Source organism: Jaculus jaculus, chromosome 6, assembly GCF_020740685.1.
Source record: "Jaculus jaculus isolate mJacJac1 chromosome 6, mJacJac1.mat.Y.cur, whole genome shotgun sequence".
NCBI lineage: Eukaryota > Metazoa > Chordata > Mammalia > Rodentia > Dipodidae > Jaculus > Jaculus jaculus.
In genome coordinates this window covers 131,255,712-131,268,335 of record NC_059107.1, presented here as the reverse complement: position 1 = coordinate 131,268,335, position 12,624 = coordinate 131,255,712, and the positions used below count along the sequence as shown (strand labels likewise).

The 12,624-nt window shown below is 36.2% G+C and overlaps 2 protein-coding genes across 3 annotated transcripts in view; one reads left to right on the top strand and one right to left on the bottom strand.

Annotated features, from left to right (window-relative positions):
* Nucleotides 1-12,624, bottom strand: part of C6H12orf29 (chromosome 6 C12orf29 homolog) — a 55,602-nt gene that overhangs the window by 5,886 nt on the left and 37,092 nt on the right. The window lies entirely within an intron of this gene.
* The window catches only part of Cep290 (centrosomal protein 290), an 89,627-nt gene that overhangs the window by 51,242 nt on the left and 25,761 nt on the right, over nt 1-12,624 (top strand). For both annotated transcript variants that reach the window (XM_045153569.1, XM_045153570.1), the window contains exons 34-39: nt 1,481-1,747; nt 2,349-2,456; nt 3,632-3,831; nt 6,056-6,269; nt 7,105-7,242; nt 12,354-12,575. In XM_045153569.1, the coding sequence (XP_045009504.1) occupies nt 1,481-1,747; nt 2,349-2,456; nt 3,632-3,831; nt 6,056-6,269; nt 7,105-7,242; nt 12,354-12,575 (1,149 nt within the window). The remainder of the gene's footprint in view (nt 1-1,480; nt 1,748-2,348; nt 2,457-3,631; nt 3,832-6,055; nt 6,270-7,104; nt 7,243-12,353; nt 12,576-12,624) is intronic.

The window sequence follows — 12,624 nt, the reverse complement described above, 5'->3', positions numbered from 1 at the left end:
TCACTTTCCACATTGATGTCTTTTTTTTTTTCTTCTGATCCACTGAGTTTTATTAGTGTTTCTTTATTGAGCATGGTTGTGGATTATTTACCTGAACACAGGCAATTTACCACTGGTGAAAATGTCCCCATCTCCCACAGGAGCCAGTAACTACTAGTAGCTCTTTAGGGTACCCATCCATGGAGGAATGTTGATGGGCCCAGGCTTGTGCAGATGTTGTTCAGGTGCCACATCTGCTATGAGATGATGAATGCACCATATCATGCCCAGAAGACAGCACTGCTCCCCATGCTCTGGCTCTTCCATGCCTTCTACCTCTTCTGCCACCATGTTCCCTAAGCCTTTAGAGAGGGTGATACAGATGTCCTTTTTAGGGCTGAGCACCCATAGTCACTTCTTTTCCACACTTTGACCAGTTATAAATCCGTAATAACCAATGCCCACTGCAGGAAGAAGCTTCTGTGACTAAGACTGAGAGCAGCACTAGTCTATGGGTATAAATAATCCAGATATAGAAGCCAGATTGACAGGTACATGCTCATTTAGCAAAGTAGTAGGAGGTGCTTCCTTCCAGGGTCTGTGACCTCTTCAGCCATTCATACTTTTTAAACAATAAATTACTTTCCTTTTTATATTTTATTTTTCTATGTATACTGTATACCCTCTGAATCAGTTTTTAGTTCATTTTTTCTGTATGAATGGCAAACAGAGAAGTAGTCTAGAAGTTAAGTAATATAGCTACTGAATTTGGGTAACATAGACAAATGAGCTTTCTTTACTAAATCATTTGGAAAATAAATATGAACTGAATATTATTTTTATTTTAGTTTCCACCTAAACATATTAAATGCAAACATACATAAAACAATTTGTCATGTAAAATTGTATATTTATAATCAATTGAGGAAACTTCAGTTCTTCAGTAATATTAAGATTTGTGGTTTGTGTGAATTGCCCCTAAGTTACTGGCTTTTATTAAAATACCTGTCTTAATCCTACTGGAGAGTAAACATTTTGTTCTGCTTTGCTATAGTAAACATTAGATTTTTAAAGTAGTGGTTCATTGATGGGAAGTCAAGTTCCAGGTTTGTTCTCAGATCATGTCTATAAATTAGTTTTTTAGTCTTCTCATAGTGGGCCAAAATAAAAGCCATGTTTTCCTACATTTTCTGTTTAAATCTAATACCACTACCCATTTTTAGTTCTAAACTTTGTAATCTAAGTAAAATCTTCTAGCAGTTTCATTTGAGCCTAACAGTGAAGTTTTAATACACATTATAATCTCCTAGGAAAACTAAAGTAGGCATGCAAACACCTGCTGCATGTCAGAATGTAGTGTATGGAATCTTAGTATCAGGTGGCTGTTGTAAACATGTGGAAAAAGTGAAAGTTTTTGTTTACTTGTAAGTTATCTAATGTTCAGGTGAAACGTTTCAAAAAAAAAAAAGTACTGTAGTGGTTTGTTACCATTTTACTGCAGAAGCTAAAAGAAAAAGAATCTGCTTTACGGTTAGCAGAGCAAAATATTCTCTCAAGAGACAAAGTAATCAATGAACTGAGGCTTCGGTTGCCAGCCACTGCAGAACGTGAAAAACTTATAGCCGAGTTAGGCAAAAAAGAGATGGAACCAAAATCTTCCCACACAATGAAAATTGCCCAACAAACCATTGCCAACATGCAAGCAAGGTTAAACCAAAAGGAAGAAGTACTGAAGAAGTACCAGCATCTTCTAGAAAGATCCAGAGAGGTATGTTATCGTATATCACGCTCTGCTCTTTTACTTACCATTATGTTCTTCAGTCAAATGCCAAATCTGACTCTGCTCTAAAGTGGTAGTTTATTTCTTGCTTCCAAATGATTCTATTTAGGAATTGTGGCTCTCACTTGATTGGATTACAGATCTGTCAGTAAAACTGGCAGTTTGTATAGGAGCATCTTTCTCTTGTGGACTAAATTAAACCAGGAATAGCTTCACAGTGAAACTATATAACTTACAAAATTGTACTTAAATTTATGAATAAGTATTGAGGCTGTAAGTTAAAATGAAAGCTGTTGTACTAACAATTAGTCTGCTAGAACTGTCAGGAAAAGAATCTCATTTTTAAACTGTTTCTAGAAGTTAAAAGTTGAAATGATAGATACATGTTATTCACATGCATAGTAAATTGTGAAGTAAGACTGGCACTGACACTGTGAACATTGGCTAGGAGGTCTACAACGTGGTCTAAATATATATGTGCACATATTTGGATTTTAGAAGATTAAAGATAATTAAATGCTTAAGATCTTTAAAATGTGAATTTAAGTTGAATCACAATTTAAGATAGTTTTACTTTTCTTTAAAATAGGAGCAGAGAGCAATTGTTAGGAAACATGAGGAAGACCTTCATATTCTTCATCGTAAATTAGAGCTGCAGGCTGAGAGTACACTCAGTGAATTCAAGCAGACAGCTCAGGTAAGATTTGGACAACTGTTTTGATCTATGTGGATTTAAAAAGTATTTTATTTATTTGCAAGCAAAGAGGGGGAAGAGATGGAGGGAGGGAGAGAATGGACAGACCAGGGCCTTCACCCAGTGTAAATGAACTTGAGATACATACACTACTTGGTTCATCTGGCTTTTCATGGGTAACCAGGTATCAAACCCAGTTCGTTAGCCTTTGCCAGCACGCATCTTAACCACTGAAAAATCTCTCCAGCCCCTGTATGGATTTTTATTTTGTTTATTTCTTTTTCTTTTTGTTTTTTTTCAAGGCAGGGTCTCATTCTAGCCTAGGCTAACCTGGAATTCACTATGTAGTCTCAGGGTAGCCTCAAACTCATGGCAGTCTTTCTACCTCTGCCTCCCTAGTGCTGAGATTAAAGGTGTGAACCACCATGCCTGGCCCCTGTATGGATTTTTGATGCCATATAATTTAAAACTCACTTCGTAGCTGGGCGTGGTGGTGCACGCCTTTAATCCCAGCACTTGGGAGGCAGAGGTAGGAGGATTGCCATGAGTTCAAGGCCACCCTGAGATGACAGAGTTAATTCCAGGTCAGCCTGGACCCAGAGTGAGACCCTACCTCGAAAAAACAAAAAAACAACAACAAAAAGAAAACTCACCTCTTTGTTTTTCATAGTTGATTCACCCTACTGTTTTGTTGCTAAGATATTCTTAAAACATGGCTCTCATTATTTGTTCCTCTTCATAAGCCCTAATCCTTTTGTAATTTAACACTGCTCCACAAATCCTGTTTATATTACTTTATATTCATTGTATCTTGTGATATGATCACAGTCTTTCTTTTCAAATTCTTCTCATTATAAGCTTATTTATATATTTTTTTTCATCTTTTCAATCAGCTCATGTTTGCCTCTTTGACCACTGTGTTTGTGTGTGTGTGTGTATGAACTGTCTTTTCCAAATATTAGGGTCCTCAAGTCTTAGCTACCTCATTGCTTCACCCACACATCTTGATCTTGCCCTGTAGACCCTTAGTAAATAGTATGAATATGAAGAGTATGGTCTCTGCATCCTATCTTATTTAATCCCTTATTTCCTAGTAAATTACTGAATTTTAGATTCCATCTTCTTCATTCAAGGGGCAGCTTTTACTTAAGAATGCCTAATAGATTGATATTTTATAGGATTTAATAAAACAGACTCCTGCTCCAGTTCCTACCAACAAGCATTTTATTCGTCTGGCTGAGATGGAGCAGACAGTGGCCGAACAAGATGACACCCTCTCCTCCCTTTTGACCAAATTGAAGAAAGTGTCACAAGCTTTAGAGAGACAAAAAGAAATCACTGAGATTAAAGTCAAAGAATTTGAAAGTACGAAATTACGGTAAGTCTCAGAAATGCATTTTTAAAAATAAGTAAATGTTAGTTTGGTATTATAAAGAGATATGTGCTTGATGTGTCAGACATTATCCTAAGACTTTTATATAAAAATCTCATTTTATCATCAGGACTACTTAGGTCACATTATTGTTTTCCAATAGGAATTAAGGCTCAGTATCATGATTTGCCCAATCATAGTGGGAAAATCACAGTTTGAAACTAGTCTGTCTGATTCAAAATCCAATTCAGGGGCTGGAGAGATAGCAGTTAAAAGTGATTATTTGCAAAGCCTGACAGCCCAGGTTCAAGTCTCCAGTACTCACATACCCACATAAAGCCAGAAGCACTAAGTGGCACATCGTTTGCAGTTTCAAAGAGGTCCAGGCATGTCCACCTCTTACCCCCCCCCCCCCGTTTCCAAATAAATAATAATTTTTTTCAAACTCCAATTCATTTCTTTTCTTGATTCTCATTTTAACCCCCCTGTAAAATGCAAGTGTGTAGCATTTACTTGGATTCCTTCAGAGTGGTTATATGAAATCCCTTTGGCACTATGTATGAAAGTAACTAGAAAATCATAAAATCACATATAGAGAGCTTTTGTTTATACCCTAAGAGTGTGTGGTTGAAAATATGCTCATTAGGAGCTGAAGAGATTGCTCAGTGGTTAAAGACACTTGATTGCAAAGCATGATGGCCTGGGTCCAATTCCCCAGTACTCACATAAAGCCAGATGTACAAAGTGGCACATGTATCTGCAGTTTGTTTTTAGTGGTAAGAGGCCATGTTGTGCCCATTCTCTCTCTCTCTCTCTGCCCCCTCTCTGTCTGTTTCTCTCTCTTTCTCTTTCTCTCTCATAAAGAAAAATACTAAGCTGGGCATGGTGGCACATGCCTTTAATTCCAGCACATGGAAGGCAGAGGTACGAGGATCACTGTGAGGCTACCCTGAGTCTTCATAGTGAATTCCAGGTCAGCCTGGACTAGAGTGAGACCTCACCTCGAAAAAAAAAGAAAAGAAAAATACTAATATTTTAATATTTATATTTTTATTAATTAATATTAATATTTTTAAAGAAATTATAGTTACAGTGTCATAACAATCTCTATATAAAAGACTGTACCTATTATTCTGCTTATATTTTCAGAACATAAATTTTAAGTATTTTTTATTTTTATTTATTTATTGGATAGAGAAAGAGAGAGAATGGTCATGCCAGGGTGTCCAGTCCCTGCAAATGAACTCCATAAGTGTGCACCATTCCATAAGCATGTACATCTGACTTACCAGAGTACTGGGGAATTGAACTATGGTCCTTTGGCTTCGCAGACAAGGCCTTAACTGCTAAGCCATCTCTCTAGCCCTCAGAATATAAAATTTAAACCCCAATTAATTTATGATTATCTAGTTTCTAATCATTGTAATACTATCTTCCTAGGTTTGTGAGAACACTAGCTTACTTAGAATTTCATTCCACTTTTAAAGCTGGTAGGAATTTTACTTGTTTACTCTCTGACAAAGATGTTTGTGAATATGTAAGTAGCTGCCACTCTTTCTCTAAAAGGGAATTAATAACAGCATCTAGCGTGTTTTTATCTTGCTTTTGTCATTCTCTTAAATGCTTAGGAGAATTAACTTTTGGTTCATTATGCTTATGTTTTGCTTTGTGCTATAAAATAAGCTTGTATTTTCTTCTCCTCCCAATGTAGGGTCTTACCCTAGCCCAGGCTGACCTGGCACTCTGTAGTCCCAGGTTGTCCTTGAACTCACAGAGATCCTCCTACCTCACCCTTCCAAGTGCTGGGATATAAGATATGTACAACCACACCTGGTTTAGCTTATACTTTTTTCCCTTTCTTTTTTTCTTTTTATTTATTTTTTGATTTGTTTGGTTTTGTTTTTGAGTCTTGGTTTCACTCCGTTATCCCTGGCTGGCCAGGAACTTACTGTGTAGCTTAGGCTGTCCTCATACTTACAGTTTTTCTTCTGCCTCAGCCTCCTGAGTTGCTAGGCAAATGTGAATTAGCATGCCCACTTAAAATTATTTGAGGTTTTGCATTCAGTCCTTGAGTAAAGACAAAAATCGTCCCGAGAAATGACTTGTAAATACAGTTGTTTTTCATAAGAAATACATATAGTAGCCATTTTATACCTTCATAGAGTATTTTTAAAATCAGGCATTAGTTGCAGTAACCAATCTATTAAACATATATGCTTGTTTACATGAGGCTCCAAGAAAACCATGCTGGTGAAGTGAAAAAAGTCAAAGCAGAAGTTGAGGAGTTAAGGGGTTTTCTGGCCCAGGCTCAAAGGGAGTCACAGAGTTTGAAGTCTGAACTTCAGGCTCAGAAAGAAGCAAATTTAAGAGCTCCAACAACTACCATGAGGAATCTAGTAGACCGGCTAAAGAGCCAGTTATCCCTGAAAGATAAACAACAGAAAGTAAGTGTCGGGTAGTTACTGACCGTGGGAAAGAATGGGAGATGATTTGTTGATTTGTTAGAGACTAATACATAACTCAGTTTATAATAAAGCTTGAAGTTTCATCTCTTGCTGTCCAACAGTTCTATGGAGATAGTTCTTAACTTGTGAATACTTTATTCGTGCTGTTTTTAAATGTCCAAGTGGTTCCGTTTCTCTTGTCAGATGATATGTATATATGTAGGAAAGGAAGAGAAATCTTACCTATATTATTTATCATTTTCTACTGAGATTCCAGGTTGTTGATATGGTGTGGATAATTGAACATTTGGGGGACTTATTAGAAGATATAGTGAAAAGAAAGACGGATTAAAGAAAGGATCACATTGTTTTGTGGGAAGAGTTGGTTAGTAGATTTTTATGACTCATTAGGATTTTGTAAAAACTTATCTGAAAATTTTATATACTGAAATTGGTTTTGAAGGTGCTATATTTTTCTACCTTAACCTATGAAAATACTGAATAATTTTTTCAGCGTTTTTCTATAACTTTGTCTATCTAAATTCAACTAATGACACAGAGGAGAATATACTAAGTGATTTGTGATAAAAAATGTTTGCTTGGATATTTGAAAGCAAAGAATACTTGTAAATAAATATTTGGTTCTGAAAATAATTGTCAAATTTTTGAACTGCCACTTGATTTAGGGAAGAATTGAGAATATTTACTAAAGGAAGATAATTTGTAAAAGTTCATTTTTTTAGGGAAACAATAGAATGGAATAAGCTTTTTACATTATATTCTGCTTCTATAATATATGTTTTCCATTAAAAGTTTTGTATGTTGTAATTTTTAGGCACTTAGTCGAGCACTATTAGAACTCCGGGCAGAAATGACAGCAGCAGCTGAGGAGCATATTATTTCTGTAACTTCTCAGAAAGAAGCAAATCTCAATGTTCAACAGATTGTTGATCGACATACTAGAGAGCTGAAGGTGAGCCCTGACACATGTGTTAATAGTCTCATAGACTCCTGTGTCTGTGCTGACTTATAATAATTTTGACAGACAATAGAGAGTTTATGATAATCAATGGGAGACTGTACATACACAAATGCTCATACTATGAATTGAGAATATCTATATGGTAATTATGTATTGACTTGTCTTAGGGATTTGGAAACAATGGGCCATTATGAGCTACTCTTACTAATAGAATAAAATTTAAGTTAAGAAATGTGTGTGTGTTGTGTGCAGTGTACATGCTTGTCCTCTTGTATACATGCATAGTGACAATTTGGAGGCCTAAGGATACCCTTAGATGGTGTTCCTCAGGTATGCCATCCCTTTCTTTTTAAGATAGGGTCTCTCATTGGCCTAAAGTTTTACTTTTGTAAGGAATTTGTTTTTGGATTATTTTTCAGTAGGCAATAGGAAATTTAATAGGAATTTTCTCAGACACTCCCACCCTAGAAACATGCATAGCTCCTATGCTGGCCATCCCCATTAGGCCTGTGCCTTTGCTGAAGCAGGTAGACCCACACACAAGCACACACGCATGCACTTACTTACACACGTAATAATCACAAGTCCAAACTTATATTAGGTCTCACTTGATGTTGTATATCCTGTGTTTAGACAAATTCATAATGTTGTGTATTAGTAATTATAGTATTCTAGAATATTTTCACTTTCCTAAAAATCTTACCCTATTCATAGCCTACCTTCAATGTCTCTGTGAACCTCTGATTATGTTTTAATGTTTGTTTGTTTGTTTTATTTAAGTGTCCACTGTTTTGCCTTTTCTATAATGAATTGAAGTCATGCAGTATGTAGTGATGGATTTCTTTCCAGCACTGAGTAATATTCTGTTGCTTTCACATCTTGCCTGTTCTAGGCTTTGGCAGTTATGAATATAGCTCCTATTTTAACTTCCAAACTGAGTTGAAATAGATCTGTAGATTTATCTTAGTTCTTTTTTTTCCTGGAACTTTTAATCTAGCTTTTAATATATTTTTTAATTTTTAAAGCAGCTATGTGCTTACTAAGTAGAAATAAAATTACATCTTTTAGCTTTATGGTGCTGTGATTTTTTTTTTAAATTATATTTCTCAATGGATATAATTCATAGCATGGTCTAAAGTTTAAAGCTTTTAAATTAAGTAAAAGAAATACAAGTTTGGTATGTACTTATTTTTTATCTTAAGATTTTTTAATTCAGAATTTAATACATGGACATACTGTAATTTGATCATATCCCTATCCATTTTTCCTCTTTATTTCCTGTTCTATACCCTTAGTCCATTTGGGACCTTTCTCTCTGCTTTATTTTTTTAGTTTTTATTTATTTATTTGAGAATAACAGAGAGAGAAAGAGGCAGAGAGAGAGAGAGAGAAAGAGAGAGAGAGAGAATGGACGTGTCAGGGTCTCCAGCCACTGCAGATGAACTCCAAATGCATGTTCCACCTTGTGCATCTGGCTTACGTGAGTCCTGGAGAATCCAGCCTCGAACCATGGTCCTTAGGCTTCATAGGCAAACACTTAACTGCTAAGCCATCTCTCCAATCCAAGGGACCTTTCTCTTTTAACTAATCCTTTCTCCGTTCTTTTTTTTTTTTTTTTTAAGATTTTAATTTATTTATTAGAGACAGAGAGAGTGAGAGAGAGTGAGAATGGGCACACCAGGGCCTCTAGCCACTGCAAATGAACTCCAGATGCGTGTGCCACGATATGCATCTGGCTTACGTGGGACCTGGAAAATCAAACCAGGGTCCTTAGGCTTTGCAGGCATGTGCCTTAACCTCTAAATTATCTCTCCAGCCCCTCTTCTTCCATTCTTTTGTCTAGTCACTTTTATCCTTCTCCATCCTCCACACAAGAATGTTCCTCTTAATACGAGTAAATTGACACTTTTGCCATGAAAGCATTTATGTAAATCGTTAAGACATTGTACTGTAATTGCCTGGCCTTGAAGCCTTTTTCCAAATTAAATTTTATCAATGCATTTTATTATCTCATACCTGATCATTGCTGGGTGAATTAAACTTCTTTTCCTAAACTTGTATTTGCTAATGATTTCCAAATTTTACACAAAGTTTCATGTATATTTTTAGTAAAATGAAACATCTCTTTTGTTTACTTATTTATGTATTTGTTGTTTTTCAAGGTAGGGTCTTGCTCTAGCCCAGGCTGACCTGGAATTCACTATGTAGTCTCAGGATAGCCTTGAACTCAAGGTAATCATCCTACCTCTGTCTCCTTAGTGCTGGGATTAAAGGCATGCACCACCACACCCAGCTTCTTTTTTTTATTTTTTGTCTTAGTTTATTTTTGTCTGTCCTTCACTAAGAAAGTTTAGGAACTAGATTTTATTTTATTTGATTTTTTTTAAAAAAAAATTTGGTTTATTTTTATTTACTTATTTGAGAGCGACAGACAGAGAAAGAGGCAGAGAGAGAGAAAATGGGCGTGCCAGGGCCTCCAGCCACTGCAGACGAATTCCAGATGCATGCGTCCCCTTGTGCATCTGGCTAACGTGGGACCTGGGGAATCGAGCCTCGAACCGGAGTCCATAGGTTTCACAGGCAAGCGCTTAACCGCTAAGCCATCTTTCTAGCCCAGGAACTGGATTTTATTTTATTTTTTTAAAAATATCTTTTTCTATTTAAGATTATGGTCATAGTTTAAGTTAAAAATTTATTAAGTAAATGCATAAAATAGAATTGCCCTTTGTTAATATCTTTTTCTTTATCTGAAGTACTGTCTTTGAATTGTTCACATTCTTGGAATCCTTGTTCTCAAAACTTTTTCCAATGTTGTTGTGTCCTTCCAACCATGTTATAATACTGATTTTTATTAGTATTATTTGAGGAACTACTTGACCTACAATAAAAGATAAACCATTTCATGCCAAATTGTGTGTGTGTGTGTGTGTGTGTGTGTATAAGTATAAATATTAGATAGAAACATTGTATGAATACATCATGCGTTGGTACCATCATACTCCTCCTCCCTGCTCCCATTCCACTGAGGGTCCTCTTCAGTGGGATTGCTGGTATTCACCATGTGGCTGTGGGTTATGAGTTGTGAGAGCAACAGTCAAGTCATTTTTGGGAGTGGACAATATCTCTGGGTATGCCCTCCAAACCTGTACCTTTTATAATTTTTCTGTCCCCACTTCTGCAAAATTCCCTAAGCCATGCTGGGTGTGTTTAGGATTACTTCAGTGTTGAACTCTCTGCAGTTCCTGGATTTCTGCTTTGATATATTTGGAGTATCCTTAGTGTCTGTCTTCATCACCCTGGTGCAGGTTGTCAGGCACCATGAAAGTAGCACTCTTGGTCATCTCACCTATTCCTCTATGGTTGCACTTGGGCCCTGGATGATGTGTTCTCTTGGCCTTTTAAAAAGGAAAAATAGATTCTTCAATAGATATTGAGGTCAGCATAGGAAAAATGGGATAAGCATTGTTAATTAAAGAGAAATTTTGATGGGTGTAGCATCTCATTTTGCCAAAGACTAGTGGAAGCTTCTCACTGGAGTCCATGATCTTGGTCTCCATAGGATTCTGACTTAGTTCCCAGTTCCAGCTATGTGTTCTTTTCACTGAGCAGATCTTTTAGCCAATCAAATCAGCGAGCCATTGGTTACCCATCTAGGTTGGAAACCACTATTGTGCAGGTGTATACATCTTGTAAAGGTGGTAGCTTTCATATAGCACACAGCATTGTTGTCTATTTCTCCCCAGCAATTCATGTCGCACTTCACAACAGTATAAAGGCAGACCATCTGGTAACTGGCTTCCAGCTTCCTGCCAGATTCCAGCCAAATCTGTCTATGTTCTCTGTCAGCTGCATCTGGTGTATTCAGCAATAGGATCTTGTTTTTTACCTTAGGCGAGTGATTAAGTGCTTTGACAGTAGGCTGTCTTGTTTTAGAGAGCTTATAGGTCTCTTTGATCAACAGCTCAAGGTGGGTTGTAACCGATTTCTGGAACTGGGAGTTATAAGCTGGAGCTAAACGTTTCCGGGTTAGGTTTCATCCTACCCTCTCCAGGGCCCTTCTTAACAGATGATCCCCTTATTGAGGATTACATCTTTTAGTCTTCTACTCAGGAGAAAGTTTTCTATAGTGCCAATTACTTTTGGATTTATTTTATGTGTTGCTTCCACCACCCTCCCCTTCCTTTTCCCCTAAACACTTCCATTCCTATTATCTGCCCCTTGAGTTGCCTGACAGTTATACCTGCAACTCAAGCTGTTCCAGGTTAGGAACCACCTATAAGGGAGAACATGTGCCATTTGTTTTTCTGTGCTTGTGTTTTAGTATGATCTGTTCCTACTCTGTTAATTTTCCAACAAATTTCAGTATACCATTTTTTCTTACTGCTTAGTAGAATTCCATTGTATATATGTACCACATCTTCATTATCCAATCATCAGATATCATCAAATTTCAGGCTGTGCCATATTTTCATCTTTGCTCTACGGGCCAGCTAAAGATGCCTAGTAGCTTAGCTGCACTATCTACTATGTTGAATTATCTTTTCTGTCTGATCATTATGATGTAGACTAGAAAGTATTTGACATCAGAGGCTTATTTTATGTTAATCTTATGTTTCACGATGCTAAAACATCACTATGCTTGTTGAAAAGTATTGGTGTCTTTAATTGTTCTAGCCACAATACCCAGAAAATTCCATATCCTACCAGAGATGCTTACACACCTTGTTTATTGCTGCTTGTTTATAATGGCAAGGAAATGGAATCAGCCCAGATGCCCAATAATTGATGAATAGATAATGAAAATAGTACATATACACAATGGAAATTTGTTCAGCCATATAAACATAAAATTATTTTCCAGATATTTGTTGATGTAGATTTTTTTATTTTTTATTTTTGTCCTTAACATACACTTGTTTGTTTTGACATGAACCTGTAAAGATGTATGGAGCTTGTATTGTTTTTTCTTGTGTACTATACTTAAAAATTTAGGTTGGAATTTTGTTTCTAGTAAGTACTAGTAGTGGAATTTCAGTTTTTCATTGCTACTATCATTAATACTTGAAAAAGATTCACAAGTAACACTTTTATCTCCTTATTAGTCACAAATTGAAGATTTAAATGAAAACCTTTTAAAATTGAAAGAAGCTCTTAAAACAAGTAAAAACAAAGAAAATACACTAACTGATAATTTGAATGATTTAAACAATGAACTGCAAAAAAAACAAAAAGCTTATAATAAGATCCTTAGAGAGAAAGATGGGATTGATCAAGAGAATGAGGAGCTGAAAAGGCAAATTAAAAGACTGTCCAGTGGGCTGCAGGTAATTTTTACTTAACCTTGACAGTACATTTTACTTAAAATAAGTGGAT